At 22.5% G+C, this 20,624-nt stretch overlaps 6 protein-coding genes across 6 annotated transcripts; 5 read left to right on the forward strand and 1 right to left on the reverse strand. All coding sequences in view use genetic code 6, as the record gives it.

Annotated features, from left to right (window-relative positions):
• Nucleotides 1–132: 132 nt before the first annotated feature.
• On the reverse strand, nt 133–2,292 carry TTHERM_00503840 (thiamine pyrophosphate enzyme, central domain protein; the record flags this gene model as incomplete). Its single annotated transcript, XM_001015183.3, has 6 exons — nt 133–407; nt 464–895; nt 950–1,294; nt 1,522–1,924; nt 1,974–2,047; nt 2,097–2,292. 6 exons carry the CDS (start codon nt 2,290–2,292, stop codon nt 133–135), a joined length of 1,725 nt encoding a protein of 574 aa, XP_001015183.3.
• A 1,340-nt stretch (nt 2,293–3,632) lies between these two features.
• TTHERM_00503850 (integral membrane protein DUF6 containing protein) lies at nt 3,633–4,858 on the forward strand. The gene has a single exon (XM_001015184.2). It carries the CDS (start codon nt 3,698–3,700, stop codon nt 4,640–4,642), a length of 945 nt encoding a protein of 314 aa, XP_001015184.2. The 5' UTR covers nt 3,633–3,697; the 3' UTR covers nt 4,643–4,858.
• A 2,939-nt stretch (nt 4,859–7,797) lies between these two features.
• On the forward strand, nt 7,798–8,352 carry TTHERM_00503870 (transmembrane protein, putative; the record flags this gene model as incomplete). Its single annotated transcript, XM_001015186.3, has 1 exon — nt 7,798–8,352. The coding sequence occupies one exon, from the start codon at nt 7,798–7,800 to the stop codon at nt 8,350–8,352; it is 555 nt and encodes a 184-aa protein (XP_001015186.1).
• Nucleotides 8,353–11,222: 2,870 nt separating this feature from the next.
• Nucleotides 11,223–11,615, forward strand: TTHERM_00503890 (hypothetical protein; the record flags this gene model as incomplete). The annotated part of the gene is made up of 1 exon (XM_001015188.3): nt 11,223–11,615. The coding sequence occupies one exon, from the start codon at nt 11,223–11,225 to the stop codon at nt 11,613–11,615; it is 393 nt and encodes a 130-aa protein (XP_001015188.2).
• Nucleotides 11,616–13,219: 1,604 nt separating this feature from the next.
• TTHERM_000503900 (piwi-like Twi9p protein) lies at nt 13,220–15,637 on the forward strand (the record flags this gene model as incomplete). Its single annotated transcript, XM_012797453.1, has 1 exon — nt 13,220–15,637. The coding sequence occupies one exon, from the start codon at nt 13,220–13,222 to the stop codon at nt 15,635–15,637; it is 2,418 nt and encodes an 805-aa protein (XP_012652907.1).
• A 1,982-nt stretch (nt 15,638–17,619) lies between these two features.
• TTHERM_00503901 (piwi-like Twi9p protein) lies at nt 17,620–20,037 on the forward strand (the record flags this gene model as incomplete). The annotated part of the gene is made up of 1 exon (XM_001470722.2): nt 17,620–20,037. The coding sequence occupies one exon, from the start codon at nt 17,620–17,622 to the stop codon at nt 20,035–20,037; it is 2,418 nt and encodes an 805-aa protein (XP_001470772.2).
• Nucleotides 20,038–20,624: the final 587 nt, after the last annotated feature.

A 20,624-nucleotide genomic window follows, 5' to 3' on the forward strand; every position in this document is an offset into this window, starting at 1 on the left:
TAATTTGAATTTAAAAATTAAGCTAATATTTTAAATGCAACTTATTTTATAACTAAAATATACAGCTAAAAACACTTATTGAAATCTATTTTATCAATAATTATTTAACAAATATCCTTCAAAAAAGATATCTCATAACTTGGGATTTATACCACTGTTTCTGAAATAATTTGCTTTTTATTCTATTTCTGTTTGGTTTAATGGCTAATCTATTAGAATATTGATTATGTAGAGTCTTCCTTAGTTTTTAAAAGCTTAATTCAAAGCTTATTTCAACTCTTTCAAATTATTTACTAAAATGCCTACTCCTCCATAATTATCAGCTGCTTTCTCAAACCTAATTGATGGATGGGCTACAAATTAATAATTCTATTGCTTATTTTCTTAGCTTTATTTTTTATACATACCTAATTTATTTTAATAATTATTTTCATTGATATAAAAATATCTTAAATTTTATTACCTGCATATTTTTTTGTATTAAAAATTATAGCTATGAATGGTAGCTTGTATTGAGATGAGGCCTCTATATCTGCTTATGATAAATTGAAGGATTCGTCATCAAAAATGCACACTACTGGTTTGTTTTTATATACACACTTAGATGCTATGCAAAAAGGAATACTTACACCTTTTATAATACTATTTCCTGAGCTTAAATACTACTTTGGTTTTACCTAATTTATTATTGGTCTTGCCATATTTTTTATATCATCACCTTCTATTACACATATAAAATCTTTAGGTAAAACGTTAACTATTTCTCCTAAAGCAGAATAAAAACTTAAATATTGCTTTTCTTCAAAAAGCAAATATTTGTTAACCTACTCATTTCTATGAATTATCTACTAAATTGTTTACCACCATTTAATTTAAATCTACCTAGAGTTAAATCCTTATTTTTTAATTGAGATTAAAACAAAATAATATAAAAATATATAATTAATACCTTTCATTTCAAGATAAAGCATTCTTATTGTATCTTAAATATTTCCACATAAATTTACAGTGCCTTGAATGAAATAGTTAAAATATTCAGGATCATTAAATATTTAAATAATTTGTGCATCTCTGTTAAATTAAGGGTATTGGCCGAAGTCTAATATCCAATTAAGACCCGTTCCGATTAAAAGTATGACATCTGTGTTTTATAAAACGTAATTTTGAGCTTAGATAACACAGCAATTATGCTTATCTGAAATGACTCCTTTACCAAACAATGTAGGTAAAAATGGCAGATAAATCTTGCTAATTAATTTTTTTATTTCTGCTTCTTCAGCATGATTTAAAGGACCTTTTAAATTAAATAATTAAATGAAATACGTGATTAGTAGTTAGTCTAAATAGATGTGTAAGTTTTTATGTATAAAATATTTGGCATGTTTTTTTTTAATTAAAACTTAATATTAAGTCATAGTATTTGCTTGGTTGTAATATTCTTCGCTACTAACAAAAATATAATAGCTATTTTATCAGAAATCTATCATTTATAAAATCACAATTAATCAATATAGTAATTACCAATCACAATTAAAGGATTCTTTGCTTTCTTCAAAAGGTCTGCTGCTATACTGATATCTTCATATGAAGACAGAACAGGAGGTGCTTAAGTTATGATTGCTGGCTCTAATGCTTATTAAATTGGTACTTATGAATCTAATATATTGCCTGGGATCTCTATGTAGACAGGTCCAGCTCTGCCAGAAACACACATTTTGTAAGCCTTTTCGATCACCATAGGAATATCAGCAACACTAGTCACCTTCTATGAGTACTTAATATAAAATTTCTTAAATGCCTTCCTATCTATTTCTTAATGAGTGCCTTTCGCTTGATTATATATGTCTTTACATGCTGAAATTACTATGACTGGCCATCCATTAATCCATGCATTTGTGAGACCCTCAATAACTTAAATAATATCCTTTCAAATAAAAAATGTAGAACCTCAAACAATAAAACAAAGCTATTACATATTCTCTACCAAAAACACATATCCCAGGTCTCCCCGTCATAAACCCAATAGCTGATGCTGCAAAAACAGCTCCTTTTTCATAGTCATAAGTTAATATTCAATTTCTGTATATGCTTTTTACCTTTTTAACTTTTAAACCCAATATTCTTAATCTCGTTAGCTATAAGGGCAATTTCCAACTGTATCACTGGAGAATTTTCCACACTGAAGCAATACTCTAATCCCTATTATTGCAGAGCCTCTGCCAATAAATTATAACCTAGTTTTTTTTGGAATATTGGTTATTTGCTACTGTTTTCTTTAAAAAATATGGACATTTATTTTAATTTATAAAATTAATTACTAATAGTTCTAATAAAAACAAATATATAAATGTAATTGAGGAATTGAATATGAAATTTATATATGAATGTTAGATAGAGATATATTGATTTATTTATTTATTGATAGATAAGATGTTAAGCTTAAAAAAATCTTTACTAAATAATATTGTTTTAATTCATGCAAATGATAGTTTATTGAGGTAATAATGATTACTTATAGTTAATTTATTATTATTTATTATAATTAAGTTATTGGGTTTCTTGTTTCAATTCCCTATTACGTATTTATTCCAATTTGATGTCATTTTAAGCCCTAATTTCAATAAGCTCCCTTAGCTATAATCAAATTATACATTTTTAAAAATAAAAACAACAATTATTAACATTCGTTCATTCGTGTAATCCCACCATTAATAGTCATAATTTTCTAAAGTTAATTAAAATATTCATAATTTCTAAAATTTCATTTTGAAATTTGATTATGCTCTACATCCTGTATATTTACTTATTATATTCTGTAATCTACTTGATTTATATTAATTTCAAAGCAAAAGTAAATCTCTTAAATTTATATTAATTTTCTATTGTATTTCTCACATTATACCATAATAGTAAAGTAAAAAAGCTATCATACAAACAAATTTTAAATAATTCTTTAATGAAAAAAATTAAATACATTTTTTACTTTTAAATAAAAAAAATGTTCAAAGTATTTCAACTATAATTATTGAGAATTTTGCATAATTTATTGAGATGTTTTCATTTTAAAAAACAATTAAAAAAATATTTTTTGATAATGTATTTTTTTTTAATTGCTTTACTTTTAAATATTTAGATATAGATATAAAAATATTAATTAATTTTTATTTTATTGAAGTTTTTTCAAGCAAACAAAATGCTTATAAAGAAGGATTATATTAAATGGTTGATTTAAAATTATTATTTCTTTTAAAATACATACCTTTAATAAAAAGTAATGTAAAAAAATTAATTAATTTTTATAGATAATTTATTGATTAATTTCATAAAATTATCAATTTATTTTAGATATGAACAAAAATGATAATAAAAGATAGATATAAAATTAGCAAAATAATATTTATAGGTACTTTCATTTTTCAGGATCATAACATTTGGATTTGTTTTATATAAATAGTACTAGATAATTTTTGATGATATTAAATATAAATACTTTTGATTATGTATGATAACAAGATTTTTAGATATAATTCATAAGAAATTAATCTCAAATTACTCTTTTCTTGTTTATTTGAATGTAAAATAATTTGGATGTAGAAACTTTTATATGACTCTTTAAGAATTAAAAATCTATAAAAAATTAAACATATTTAGTTAGATACTTCTTAAATAATATTAGTGCAAGAAAAATTTTGTTAGTATGCTTAAATTATTCAATTAAGTTAGTCATGAATTATGCTAATATGAGAATTAACATAAAAGAAAAATGGCTATAATATATGCATTTGTCAGCTAAATTTTCTTTGTAACAATGTTTACTTGTGTAGGTATGTTGAGAAAAGGATATACTACATAAGAAATTGTATAAGGAAGATAATGCATTGGGTTTATACTGAACTACTTGTTTTGCTATCTATAAAAAATACCAATATATCCTAAAAACACTTTAGAACTAAAGCTAATGATTATAAGAGGAGTTATGGGTGCAATAGCAATGCTTTTAATCTTTGAAAGCTTTAAGTTACTTAACCTTTCTGATGCAATTGTTGTTGCAAATACAAATCCTATTTGGACTACTTTTCTTGCAGCTATATTTTTGGGTGAGAATCTATCTAAAAAATCTGTGATATTTTGCTTGATAAGCTTTATCGGTATAGTATTAATCATTAAACCAGCTTTCATATTTGGTGAAACTACTTAATCAACTCAAATAGAAGGGAGAAACTAATTTCTTGGTGGTCTAATTGCTTTAGTTGGAGCTATTTGCATTTCTTTTATTTAAATAGTGGTAAGTAAAATGTAGAAATAAATGAAATTAAATAATGCCTAAGTGTTAATGTATAGTTACTTCTTTACTTGTATTATAAGTGGCATTGTGCAATTAGACACTCCAAATAATGAATTTAAAGCTACCCCTAAATACTTATGTTTGATTTCAATAATTGGCGTATTAGGATTTATAGCTTAACTTTTCTTCTCACGCTCATTTACTCTTGAAAAAGCTTCAATAATATCACCTCTTCAATACACTGAAGTCATTCTATCATTTATGATAGATATATTCTTTTTTAATGAATAGATTTTTTTCGTAAATGTAATCGGCTCTCTGCTTGTAGTTTTAGGTAGCATAGCTATACTAATTTGAAAACTAAACTTATAAGTTTACTCCTATCTAGTTATATATATTAATTAATTTATTTACTATTTAATTGACTTAATTTTGATATAAAGAATAATCTCAAGATAGACTATTAAAATAATTAAGCATCTTTGAGATATTTAATTATAAAGTAGATGTTTCTTTATTTTGTAAAAATGTGTTAAGAGACAAACATTACTTTCATAATTTTATTATCCCAAAGATAATTACTCTTATGATTTTTTTGGCTTCTTTTTTAAATGAATATTCACATTCTAAACTATAATAACAAATTTTAAATACTTTAAACTTCTCATTAATTATAACCTATTTAATTAAGACATAACTTTATTGAAAAATAATATAAAGGAAGATTTTTAAAAAATGACAATTAGTATTAATAAATGAAGATTTACAGCATAACATTTTTTTTTACTGTTTTTTCAAACTATGAAAAAAATAATTATAAATTACGATTTAAAGAAATATTTTATAATTATATATTTAAAAAAATAAATAAATAAGTTATAAGATTGAACAATAAAATTAACGTATTAATTCTTTAAAAGATAAAAAAATTATTTTGAACAAAAAGAATAGGTTAATTTTGTTAATTGAGGATATAAATATTTTTATATTCTTATAATATATTTATTTTAGTGATTTTAGGTATGAATTTATCTTAATTCGCTACGATTATCAAAGGGGAATATTAATAATCTTCAAAATCAAATTTCAAAGAAGATTGGCTGCTAATAGTAATTTGTTTTAGTAAAGATGAGCTGAATTTTTAAATGAAATTTAATCTAATTATTTTCAAATAAGAACTTTATGCAAAGTAGTTTCCAATAAATAAATAAAAATTTTATTTTTGAACTAATAAGTTGAGACTGCTTGGCTAATAAATAAATAAATAAATAAATAATAAGAATACTAATCTTGTCCTATAATTAATATTTTTTTAAATTCTTAAATTTAAAATATTATTTTAATTAATATTTATTTTTAATGAAGAGAAAAAAGACTACCTTAAAGTCATAAAAAGTTTATTTTTTTATTTATTGATATAAATATTATCATTTTTATCAAATTAAACTAATTTATTCTTTTAATACTGAATTTTTGAGCTTGATAAATATCCTTTGCTTATGAAAACTAAATATTCTTTAAATTTTCTAAAACTTGAAATCAAATAAACTAAGATAAATCTAAAAGATTTCTAAGAATTTTTAATTCATATTTTATGAGTTATAAATATTTTTCTTAAAATTAATTACGAAGTACTTAGTCTTTTAGATATCATAATAATTTCACCATAAATCAGAAACTATTAAATTCTTTAAAAATGAATAGTTTTAACACTAAAAATTTTAGTAAAAATAAAAATTTTATTTTGTAATCTAATTAAAAGTTTACAATATGACAATTGAATTATAAAAATAAAAGAGTGATATAAACTAAATCTTTTAACTTTTGCTTTAAAATATTATATTTTTGTGATTTTACACTTCAAAGCATTAAGAAAAGTAAAAATTTTTTTGTTAATTAAACATGAGTTTATTTGTAAATTTAAGATTTTTTTACAATTAATTTCCAAATTTGAGAATAACTTTTTTTTGTGATGAAATCAAAAATTATAATTTACTTACAAACTAAAAAACTAATTTTCATTTTATTTAGTTATATTTTGAGAAATAAATCTATCACTTTTTATACATCAGAATTAAAAGCAAAGTTTACTTGAGAGCTAAAATGCCAGGAGCTAAAAACATAAACTTTTAATAAAATAAATCAATTTTAAATATTGATTTAAAAATAATGGATGAGTGAGTACTTATTTTATTCTACATAGAATATATTAAATATTCTATTTAGCTTTCCATTTTTTATACATTTAATTTATTTTATCTCAAAAAATTTTTTTAATTTGGTATTTTTAAATCTTTTATGATAGTGATTTATATTTTCTTCAATAATTTCAGTATTATTCTTCATCATAAATTAAGATTAGTTTGGATCAATTTGATTATTTTTTTTTATAAACAATCCAATTATTTAAATTGCTTTTTATATTTTCCATATTAATAATTAATTCTGTCTCATAAAATAAAATATTTTTATATCTCTGCGCATGAGAATATAAATAATAAATTATTTTATTTTTATTAAATAAAATTATAGACCCAAAAAAAGTAGTATAAATAAAAAGATACACAAAAACATTTCCTTACTTGTTTTGGCAAGAATAAAATGCAATTTTTTTTCTTCTCATAATCTTTTAAAGAGAAAATAAAAATTGAGAAATTTTGAGTTTTTGTTTTATATTTTATTCAAATTCGAATATTATAAAGAAAATTGGTATTATTAAAATTAACCTTACAAAAGAAATGTTGACTTCTAAAATTTCTCTTTTCATCTAAAATAATATTTAAGACCATTTTATTTTATACATTTAGGGAATTAAATTTTATATAGATGTAAAATTTATTATTTAGTGATTTCAATATGAATTTCTTAAATTGACTTTTTTGAATTAGCCAATATTAATCTTACTTTTTAATATCAAAAATAAATCAAAATTTCTCAACTTTTATGACTAACAATTAACCAAAAAACAAATCAAGCTATTTATTTGTCTAAAAATAAAAAATAAACAATTTGGAATGCTTTATGCTTAAGGAAAATTTTTTTTTTAATATTCAATTAAATGCATTTTTTATACTTATTTAGCATATTCAGGCTTATAATAATTAATGACTATCAGCTTCTTAATTTGTGTATGTTTAATATTGCATATTTTCAAATTGTATTAAATGACTTAGTTACTTATATTTATAAAAAAAACCTTGTTTTAAAAACTCATATAAAAAAATTGTTATGATTTAATTGACTGCTAAGACTAAAATAGTGAAATTACTTTTTCCCTAAAACGACTTAATGTAAGTGATACATATTTTATTTAGATTTAGTGATACTAGAACTAGCTTACTAAATATTGAGAAAAAATTTATATTTCTCATAAATTTAATAATCCTTAAAACCAAAAATATCTTTTAAGTATCAAATTTTTTATTTCAAATATCAGAAGAAAAAAAACCAAAATTTTATAATCAATTTAAATTAAAAAAAAAATAAATAAATTAAGTAAAATAGTAATAAAAATGAATTCTACCTACCTTCTTATCTTCTGCTTATTAGCTGTTTCAATTAATGGTTAAATGTTTTTCTCACTTAACCTGAACAAAACTTATTACCCTTTTGCTCAAACTTTAAATGCTGGTTAGAACACTACAAATCTTTGCTATTTTACCAGCATGGTCACATTAACTCCTATCTAAGTTCCTAATTAAAATTAAAATTTCACTGGATTCTAAGTCTCAGGAAGCATCAACAAAAATGTTACCAACTGCGTTGTTCCCTCAGTACTTAATTTCGTCAAATCAAGCACTGACCTCACACCCCTAGTTGTTGATAACTCAAGTAACAACACTGATTTTAACAATATTTATGTTGTTGACAATATTAACAAAACTCACATTTACAAATTTATAAACTAAATTAATAATGCCTAAAGTGCTAACGCTAATTTGTATGTTTATCACAATGACACTGGTTTGGATAACTACGTTCAATAAGTTTTAAAACTTATTGCAATATCGTCATCTTCCTCATTAGTTTTCACATTAGTTTTTGGTTTATTCGCTCTAATCTACTGAAATAGGTTATATCATTCTAATATAATTAATTAGCTAATATCTCAAATAAATTTAAGAATGTATGGTTCATATTTTTGTGTGGATTTATGTATTTTCTTTAAATTTTATTTTTTTAAATTCATAAAAATATATGTATATTTTATACGTTTATCAACAAAAATATTTAGTTATATCTAATAAATTTTTTAGAAATTAAACTTTTTTAAATTTAATTCATAAAAAAAAAGTTCATTAATTAATAAATATTAGCTTTTAATCAAAATTTAATAGTTAAGAAATTAATAATTTTTAAATAAACTAGCATATTTCTCTAAAGTTTGCTTTTATCTTTATCATAATTGTACTTACTTAGATAATTATGTTCAACAAGTTTTAAAACAAACTTATGGCTACAACATCTTCCTTTTAATATTTACACAAATTTTATTTATTCACATAAATCTAATTAAATAAATTTAGATTCTGATATTTTAATTTACTAATATGTTAAGTTTAGGTTAATATAATCTAGGGCAAGATTTTGTCAATTAAAAAGAAATATAAAATGAGAATTAAAATTTTATTTTTTCTGACAATCATATCAAAAATAAAAAATATTTTTGGTATTTTAAATAAAATAATTAAAGAATAAAATAATAATTTATACAAATTTGTTTTAATAATTATTTTTTACTTTACATTCTAATATGCTAATAATATATGTAAAAATTAAAATTGATTTTATATGTAAATTTTTGATTAATTTATTATTAATTAACCAAATTAATAATATTTTATTGAGATAAAAATAAAATAAATTAATTTATATCTTATTGAGGCTAATTTAATCTATAATCTTAATTAAAATAGCTTAGCTAGTTTTTTTGAAATAATTTATATGAAAGGCTCTAATGAATTTGAGAGTTATAATAATATTGATAGCTAAAATAAAAAAATAATAAATTATTTATTAAATTAAATAATATTTTTAAATTAATTTAAAATAAAAAATAAAATTTTATTAATTGTTTTTTTAAATTATTTTATATTGAATAATTTTTTTATAGTAATCGCTCATCAATTTTTTAATTTTTTGGAATATTATTCCTTTATCAAAAAATACATGTAAATAAATATTTTTAAATTTTTTTCTGATCAGTGTTAGATATAACCATTCTTTGTTATACCTGATGTTAGTTAGATAAGATTATTTTGATTTTGATTATTATATTGATAACTAAAATAGAAAAATAATAAATTGTTTTTTAAATTAAAAAAATAGTTAAATTGATTTTTTTAAAAGTTCAAAAATAAAATTTTATTTATTGTTTGTTTTAATTATTTTATATTCAATAATTTGTTAATAATATTGGCCCATCAATTTTTTACATTATTTATTCACTTTATCAAAAAAACATGTAAAAAGATAATTGTAAATTTTTTGTTTTTTAATCTGTGTTTGAAATAAAAATTTTGATATTCCTTATGTTAGATAAGGTTATGCTGATTTTGATTATTTATTTGATACTGTCTATTATTATTATTATTTATTTGTATAAAAGAATTTTTTTTTTCATGATATGTAGTTAGTTCTTTTTAGAAAAACAAAAATACTTAGCATAATTTAAATCTCTAAGTTTAAATTCCTAGAAAATAATTGATTTTATTGTTATTATATTTAAATAATTTTATATTTGGCTAAGACTTAAAATAAAACCATGTAATTGAATTAGTAAAATAATAATTTAGAAAAAATAAACAAATATCTTTTTAAAAGAAGAAAATTACATTATTAATTTTTTTTACAATCTTCTAAAATTAGATAAATTTTGACAAAATTAATATTTTCATTGAATTTTGATTCTAAATTAAAGAAAAGCAATTATTAATAACAAAAATAAACTTATAAAACAAATTTTAATTTTTTTATAAATTCTCCCTAAATCTAAATTAGTATTTCTTACAATTTTTTTGTAAATATTTATAATAATAAAAAAATAAACAAATAAATTATTGTTTGATTTATTATTGATTTTATTTTGAGTATTGTATGTATTTTTTAATAGACTTTTGTGAATTGATTAATCACTCTCAGATATTACAGAAAGTCTCTCAATTATAATGGTCTATGATTTCTTAGCCTTTATTCTAAATAATTTATGATGCTATTTGTAAATTGTAAGCATGAAAAGTTTGTAAATAGAATAAGCTGAAATAGAATTACTTTTTTTTTTTAAATATTCAAAACATTTTTTGATACTGTTTAAATTAATTTTTTATTATTTACTTCATAAATTCATAAAAATTATATTTGAATTTACTCATTTTTTATATTCTTTTACCTAAAAGTTTAAAGATTTTCTTATTACAGAAAATTGATTTTTCACCTTTAATTTTATATGAAACACAACCTCTCAAAATTATAATTTTTGTAAAAATTCATAACTTAAAAACCATATTGATTTTGCTAATTGACTTGATATGATTTGAATGAATTTAAATTACTGTTTATTGTTGGAATTGGTTTTTATAATTTTGAAATAATTTTTTTATTCATTTTCTTACTAATTCCATAAAATATTACTTTTCTAAATATTTGATTTTTTAAATACAAATAAATACATCTATTTTTGTCAACTTTTTACTTTAAAAACAGTAAAAAAAGCAAAAACTTTATAATTAAAAATAAATTAAAAAAATAGATAACTAAATAAATAAACACAGTAAGCACATTTATCAAAATGAATTCTTCTTATCTTCTAATTTTTGCTTTGTTAGCAGTATCTATTAATTGCTAATTTTACTCAATTAATCTAAACAGAACTTAATACCCTATTGCTTAGTCTTTAAACTCTAATTAGAACACTACAAATCTTTGTTATTTCAATAACATGGTCACATTAACACCTATTGCACTAGCAAATTCAAAAACAAATTTCACTGGATTTAGCATCTCAGGATAGACCAACAAAAATGTTACTAATTGCCGTGTTCCTACAAAGCTTACCTTTGTTACATCAAGCAAGGATACTACACCCTAGAGTATTAAAAGTACAAACACCACTGATTTTAGCAATCTTTACGTTGTTGATGATGTTAGCGGTGCTAGCTATAAATTAATCAACTCAGTTGTTAACAATTACACTGCTAATCTTAATTTATACGTCTATCATAATGATACTGGTGTAGATAACCGTGTCTAATAAATCTTAAAACTAATCAATACATCTGCTTCCTCATTAATGGCTACATTAGTATTTGGTTTATTCACATTGCTTTTTTGAATGAAATTTAAAGTCAGTAAAATCAAATTAAATAAATAATATTGCGTTTAAGCGTAAATCTTATTCATATTTTTTTAAAGATTAATGTATTTATTTTAATCTTCCTACAAAAAATTCATAAAAATCCATATTTTATATGCTAATCAAATAATTCATTTATCAATCAATATCTTATTATTTAGAAATTAATTTTTTCTAATTCAATTAATCACAACATAAAAAAGTCTTTAATCCAAAAATGTTATATATAAATTTGATTTGATTAAAATATTAACTAAATTACTTAATTAATTATTTATTTATTAATTAGCTGTCAGCATATTCAGCATGCTTAAAATTGATTATTTTTTCAAGTGTTTAGATTTATAAATGTGTTTATAATAAATAAATCAACTCAAAAAAATATTATTAATTTAATTTTTTAAAAATAAAACATTTCATAATAATAATTTAATTCATTTTTCAAAAAAAAATTATATTTCTATTTATAAAATATGAAGCCTAATAATCTATTTAAATTAAAACTCTTCTTATAAAAACTTTAGTTAATTTTAAATATTTTTTGAAATTATTTTTTATTAAAAATTAAATTCTATTTTAAAAATTAATTAATAAAAATAATGTTTTATATTTTCATTTAATAATTAATATATTATTGCTTATTTATAAAATTTTTATGTTTTGAAGATTAGCTAGCTTAAAATAACTTATTTCTAATAATTTATTTAAATTAAATTATTTCTAAATAAAATATTTCATAAAAATGATATTTCCATAAATTAAATTACTATTAAAATAATTTTAATTTTATAGTATGGGAAAAAGGTTAAAAGCCTCATCTTATTATATTTATTGTATAATTTTAGATCAATTGTAAAATTAATCAATTTATATTCATTTTAAATTTGTAATTGCTTGGTTTTTTAACATGAAAGACAATTATTGATTATTATAAAGCAAATACACTTTGATCTTTTCCAAATTATAAAATGAATAATGGTTGATAATTAAAATATAGCTTTATTCCTTATTAATAAAACATTCGTATAATGCTTTTCCCTTTGAGATATAAGTATATTTCAAAAAAAACTATTTTACTAAAAATAAAAAAAATATTTATTATTTAATAGATACTATAATTTAATTTTCATAAAAATTTAATATAGATAAATTTTTAATAATGTCTTATATGGGTAAGTGTCTTAAACAAAAAATCAAACTATTTCATTTAATTACCAATTAAATTTTGCATTAATATTTTTTATTATTTATAAGGTGCATTTTGATTTTTTTTTTTAGAAAACATAAGGCTTTTAGCTTATGTATCTTTATTGTATTTGTAAAAATATTATTGTCATGTCTTTTAAAGGTATATTCTGCATAAATTGATATTCACCATTAAAAAGAAAAGTATTTTATTATTTTATCTATTGAAAATAAAAGTCTTTTATCTACTAATTTACAAAATGCATGCAAATGTTAATATCAAAATTTGATTTTGACAAAATTTCTATTAAAAGAGGTAAGGAAAACTCATTATATTAATAATAATTTGTATCCCTTTTCAATACACTAAAAATTAAAAAAAGTCAAAAATCAAAAAAATGCTTTAATAGTTACCAAAAAGACCACCTAAATCTTCAGCTCAAGAGATCAGCAAAATATGCAGAAACATTAAGCTTCTTACAAATATGTTTACTATGTAAGTAGAAGCCCCCTAGTCTTCTGATTCTGATGGACCTCAAGGTTGTGTCTACAAACTTCTTTGTTATCAATATGATGTTGAATTCTCTCCTAATATTGCTGAGGACAACAGATCCCTAAGATACAAAATCTTTAAAGAAGCTCGCAGAGATATTGAGACAATCATAGGAAAATTCTCTTTTTCAGGAAAATCTCTATTCTCAATGAAAAATCTTAGCATAGTTAAGCTTAACAAAATAAAGAATATTGATGCGATCAATGTTGATGGACAAAAATACTCTATCCTTTTGAGGTTCACAAAAAGCTTTGAAGTGAATGATGAGTCTGCTTAAAATAAAGACAAGACGTCTGTAAACTTCAAAAAAGGCAATCAAGTCACTTAGTTGCTCAATATCATCTTAAAATCTATCATGCGTGATGAGAAATTTTAGGAAATTGGAAAGAATTCTAAGTTCTATGATGTTAACTCTAAGAGTGATATTATAATCAAAAGTAGAGATGGATCTACTAGTGCCCTCGAAGCCTACAAAGGATTCACTTTCAATGTCACTCCAACCTAAGACAGACTTTACTTAATGGTTGATTACTGCAGTAGAATTATCAGAAAAGAAACTGCATTAGAATACTTAAAGAATAACAACAATTAATTGTCTGGTCTTTCAGTAATTACCAAATACAATAATTATCAAACTTACTTAATCGACAGAGTAGATGACAGAAAAACTCCTAGTTCTACTTTCCTTAACTAAAAAACTAAAACCTAAATTAGTTTCGCATAATACTACAAGGAGCGTTATAATATCTAAATCAGAGATATGAGACAGCCCTTACTTGTTCATAAAAGAAAATACAGAGAGCCTAATACTAACATCTAAAAGGTTGAAGAAGTTTATTTAATTCCTGAATTATGCAATATGACAGGAATGACAGACGAATAACGTGAGAATTTCTAAGCAATGAAGGAAGTTGCTACTCATACTAAACTTACCCCATAAGAAAGATATCAAAATTCTGTTAATAATTGTAAATTTTTAAGTAACAAAACAAGTTCTAGTGGAATTAAAATTGATGAAAGAAGCAATTTGATAGATGCTGTTTAATTAAGAGCTCCTAAAGTCACTTTAGGTGGTAATAAGACTGCTAATACCGAAAGAGGTAATTTTGACATGAGAGCTCCAACCTTAGATAAAATTGAGTTTAAAGATTGGTCTCTTATATGTAACAAAAAAGATGACTAAAGTGCAGATAATTTTATAGACACTCTTAAGAAGGCTTCCTAGACATTTGGAATTACTGTCAACGATCCTTGCTTTTTGGCCTAGAGAGACTGGAATGCTAATAACTGGATTAGATCTCTCGATGAAGACTTTTCCAATAATGGTTTACCTCAATTTGTTTTGAGTTTCGGTCAAGCCAATAGTGGTTTATACTCTGGTTTAAAGAGATTTTTAACTTCAGAAGTAGGTATAGAATCCTAGCATGTTAATCCAAGATCCCTCCAAAAGAACGGAATGAGTGTTGCTTCAAAAATTGCTCTACAAATTGCCTCTAAACTAGGTAGAAGAATCTGGTAAGTTGAAACCCCAACTGGAATTGATAAAAACACCATGATTATCGGTATAGAGACCAGTATGAAGAAGATCAATAGATAATAGGTGATTGGCGTTGTTGCTTCCATCGACAAAGACTTTACCAAATACTTTTCTGATGTTGAAATTAGGAAAGAAAATGATACTACTTTCCCTACTCTCTCTAAGATTGTTACCAAAGCCATATAGGCTTATGTTAAAAATACCAAAGTTGTTCCTGCTGAAGTGATTATTTACAGATAAGGACTTGGTGAAGGTCAAATTCAATAGAGTTTTAATCTTGAAATTAAAGCCATTTAGAATGGTTTTAGCAACTTTAAGAAAGATTACAATCCACGCTTAGCCTTTTTCTAGGTTAACAGAAAAATTGGCCAAAAGTTCTATCAATAGCCTTAAGGTGACAAATCAGAAGTTTCAAATCCTGCTTCAGGTACTATTGTAGCCTCTTAAGTTGTTTAGAACAACTTTGAATTCTTCATGGCTGCATAAAACTGCAATTCTGGTGTTTGTACACCCACTAAGTACACTTGTTTGTATAACAACACCAACTTAAAAGAGGATCAAATCTGGTAATTAACTTACTATCAAACATTCAACTATTATAACTGGCAAGGACCTGTAAGAGTACCTGCTGCTATGAAGTACGCAGAAAAACTTGCTAAGTTTGTTAGTGACACTATCCAAGAATCTGCCAATGAAAACTTGGCTAACAGTCTTTTCTATTTGTGAGAAAATAGAAAAACGTAGTAGTTAAATTAATTAATAATAATATGCATTTATATACCTTTTTGTATTATATATTTTTCCATATATTTGTATATTTGAAATTAATTTCTTTACTACTTTAAATAAAACTTTCATTAATTCAAATTCTTCTCATGATATCAAAATATGTAGTTTATACATTTTACCTTTATAATATTTTTTAGATTAATGTTTGATAATATTCGCTTCCATCTCTATAAATTTTATAGAAACATCAAATTTAGTAAGATAAAATCCAAAATAAATTTCATCATTTTAGAATTAATAATAAAACTCATGAATTTTTTTTTGTTAAATCTTACTCATAAATTTTGTCTAAAATAATAGAATAAAATATATTTCTGTAAATAAACAAAAGAAAGCTTCATCGAAATTTTATTATTTTAACAATATCTTGGCTTATTAAATTTATACAAAGAAAACAAATTTTCCCTTGTTTTACAAGATATTAAGAATTTAATATTTAATCTATTTAAGCACTACAAAATTATAAACAGAAAAATGACTTTATCATTTTAAATATTATAATAATCTAAGTTGAATGACTCTACTAAATACTTGTTAGCATAATAAATAATAGCATAAATTTTAGTATAAAATTATTTAATTTTTTTTTTATGAATAAAATTAATAATTCTATTTTATTTTTTACATAAATTAATTAATGGAATTTTAATTAAATAAATAATTACTGTAAGCTCTTATTAATTAACACCCTATTTAAAAATTTTGTGTGATATTTTGGGTGTTAAAATAAAAATGATAAAAATAAAATTTTTTTAATTGCTTAAATTATTTTATATTGAGGAATTATAAATAGTAAACTCTCATTATTATTTTTTTTTGGAATATGAATTAACTTTATCAAAAAAAATATATAAATAGATATTTGTAAATGTTTATGTTTTGATCAGCATTAGTTATGTATTTATCTTTATTTTATCTGACGTTAGATAAGATTATCTTAATTTTAATTATTTATTTGATACAAGTAAAAAAAAATAAATTAATTTATATCTTATTAAGACTATTTTATCTATTCTAATAGCTTAGCAAGTTTTTTTTAAAATACTTTAGATTAAAGGCTAAGTATATTTGTATGTTATAATAATACTGATAAATAATTTCCAAATGACTTTAAAAATAATTTTAATTTTATCAAAAAGCTAAAAGGTTAAAAGCATTATACTATTTTATCTGATTTATAAGATTAAAGTAATTGATTGATTTAGATTTTATATTTGTAATTGATTGCTTTTTTAACTTTCAAGCAAATACACTTTAATATATTTCAAATAATAATAAATATAAAATAAATAATGATTTTTGAATAACATAGCTTTATTTCCTATTCATAAAACACTCATATAAAACTTTTCCCTTTAAGAAATGCATTTATCTCAAAACAAACTATTCTATTAAAAATTTATAAAAATATTTGTAATTTATTTAGTAGATGCTATTATTTAATCCTATAAAAAACATAATATAGATAAATTTAATCTTTTCTTTTAATTTCTGGGTAAAAAGTGCCTAAGAAAAAAAATAAATCTATCTTATTTAACTATTTTAGACGCTTTTTTTTGAAAACACAAAGATTGATTTTAATATCAATATCTTTATTGTATTTGTAAAAAATATTATTCTCCATGTCTTAGAAAGTAATATTCAGCTTAAATTCTTTTTCGTAATTTATAAGACATGTATTTTATTATTCTATTCTATTTTTAAAATAAAAGTATTTATAAAATAGAAATAATTTTTTCAATCCTAAATAAAATAAAATAAAAGTGTTTTATCATTTATTTTATAAAATTGAAAATAAATAATTAAATTAATTGATAAAAATTTTTTTAAAAAGAGGTGAGGAAAACTTATTATCTTTATAATAATTTGTTTCCCTTATTAATACACTAAAAATTAAAAAAAAGTCAAAAATCAAAAAAATGCTTTAATAGTTACCTAAAAGGCCACCTAAATCTTCATCCTAAGAGATTAGCAAAATATGCAGAAATATTAAACTACTGACAAATCTGTTTACTATGTAAGTAGAAGCCCCTTAGTCTTCTGATTCTGATGGACCTCAAGGTTGTGTCTACAAACTTCTTTGTTATCAATATGATGTTGAATTCTCTCCTAATATTGCTGAGGACAACAGAAACCTCAGATACAAAATCTTTAAAGAAGCTCGCAGAGATATTGAGCAAATCATAGGAAAATTCTCCTTTTCAGGAAAATCTCTATTCTCAATGAAAAATCTTAGCATAGTTAAGCTTAACAAAATCAAGAATATTGATGCGATCAATGTTGATGGATAAAAATACTCTATCCTTTTGAGGTTCACAAAAAGCTTTGAAGTGAATGATGAGTCTGCTTAAAATAAAGATAAGACGTCTGTAAACTTCAAAAAAGGCAATCAAGTCACTTAGTTGCTCAATATCATCTTAAAGTCTATTATGCGTGATGAGAAATTCTAGGAAATTGGAAAGAATTCTAAGTTCTATGATGTTAACTCTAAGAGTGATATTATAATCAAAAGTAGAGATGGATCTACTAGTGCCCTAGAAGCCTACAAAGGATTCACTTTCAATGTCACTCCAACCTAAGACAGACTTTACTTAATGGTTGATTACTGCAGTAGAATTATCAGAAAAGAAACTGCATTAGAATACTTAAAGAATAATAACAATTAATTGTCTGGTCTTTCAGTAATTACCAAATACAATAATTATCAAACTTACTTAATCGACAGAGTAGATGACAAAAAAACTCCTAGTTCTACTTTCCTTAACTAAAAAACTAAAACCTAAATTAGTTTCGCATAATACTACAAGGAGCGTTATAATATCTAAATCAGAGACATGAAATAGCCCTTACTTGTTCATAAAAGAAAATACAGAGAGCCTAATACTAACATCTAAAAGATTGAAGAAGTTTATTTAATTCCTGAATTATGCAATATGACAGGAATGACAGACGAATAACGTGAAAATTTTCAAGCAATGAAGGAAGTTGCTACTCATACAAAACTTACTCCAAATGAAAGATATCAAAATTCTGTTAAAAATTGCAAATTTTTAAGTAACAAAACAAGTTCCAGTGGAATTAAAATTGATGAAAAAAGCAATTTGATAGATGCTGTTTAATTAAGAGCTCCTAAAGTCACTTTAGGTGGTAATAAGACAGCTAATACAGAAAGAGGTAATTTTGACATGAGAGCTCCTACCTTAGATAAAATTGAGTTTAAAGATTGGTCTCTTATATGTAACAAAAAAGATGACTAAAGTGCAGATAATTTTATAGACACTCTTAAGAAGGCTTCCTAGACATTTGGAATTACTGTCAACGATCCTTGCTTTTTGGCCTAGAGAGACTGGAATGCTAATAACTGGATTAAAACTCTCGATGAAGACTTTTCCAATAATGGTTTACCTCAATTTGTTTTGAGTTTCGGTCAAGCCAATAGTGGTTTATACTCTGGTTTAAAGAGATTTTTAACTTCAGAAGTAGGTATAGAATCCTAGCATGTTAATCCAAGATCCCTCCAAAAGAACGGAATGAGTGTTGCTTCAAAAATTGCTCTGCAAATTGCCTCTAAACTAGGTAGAAGAATCTGGTAAGTTGAAACCCCAACTGGAATTGATAAAAACACCATGATTATCGGTATAGAGACCAGTATGAAGAAGATCAATAAATAATAGGTGATTGGTGTTGTAGCTTCCATCGACAAAGACTTTACCAAATACTTTTCTGATGTTGAAATTAGGAAAGAAAATGATACTACTTTCCCTACTCTCTCTAAGATTGTTACTAAAGCCATATAAGCTTATATTAAAAATACCAAAGTTGTTCCTGCTGAAGTGATTGTTTACAGATAAGGGCTTGGTGAAGGTTAAATTCAATAGAGTTGTAACTTTGAAATTAAGGCCATTTAGAATGGTTTTAGCAACTTTAAGAAAGATTACAATCCACGCTTAGCCTTTTTCTAGGTTAACAGAAAAATTGGCCAAAAGTTCTATCAATAGCCTTAAGGTGACAAATCAGAAGTTTCAAATCCTGCTTCAGGTACTATTGTAGCCTCTTAAGTTGTTTAGAACAACTTTGAATTCTTCATGGCTGCATAAAACTGTAATTCTGGTGTTTGTACACCCACTAAGTACACTTGTTTGTACAACAACACCAACTTAAAAGAGGATCAAATCTGGTAATTAACTTATTATCAAACATTCAACTATTATAACTGGCAAGGACCTGTAAGAGTACCTGCTGCTATGAAGTACGCAGAAAAACTTGCTAAGTTTGTTAGTGACACTATCCAAGAATCTGCCAATGAAAACTTGGCTAACAGTCTTTTCTATTTGTGAGATAATAGAAAAATGTAGTAGTTAAATTAATTAATAATATGCATTTATATACCTTTTTGTATTATATATTTTTCCATATATTTGTATATTTGAAATTAATTTCTTTACTACCCTAAATAAAACTTTCATTTTATTCTTCTCATGATATCAAAATATCTAGTTATTTCATTTTATCTTTTTAATATTTTTTAGATTAATATTTGATAATATTCCCTCTTGAATTAAAATTTAAATTTTATAGAAACATCAAAATTAGTTAGATAAAATCCAATATAAATTTCATCATATTAGAATTAAAAATCTTAATTACATTTAAGAATTAATTTAAATCTTTTAGGAAGAAAAAATTTATTTTTAAAATTAAAATCATAGAATAAAATAATTGCATTACACTAAAGCGATAAAACCCATACTACATTATAATGTTTGTAAAATATTATTTAATTAAGAAGAAAATTAATAGTTTAACTTAATTTTAAATAAATGCTAAATAAGAAAACTTATTATAATTCGTGTATTTAGCCTTGAAAAAAGCAGTACCATAAGGTATTATATATATAAATAAATAAAAATAATATATAAATTTA

The sequence above is a fragment of the Tetrahymena thermophila genome (genome assembly GCF_000189635.1).
Source record: "Tetrahymena thermophila SB210 genomic scaffold scf_8254654, whole genome shotgun sequence".
NCBI classification, from domain to species: Eukaryota; Ciliophora; class Oligohymenophorea; order Hymenostomatida; family Tetrahymenidae; genus Tetrahymena; species Tetrahymena thermophila.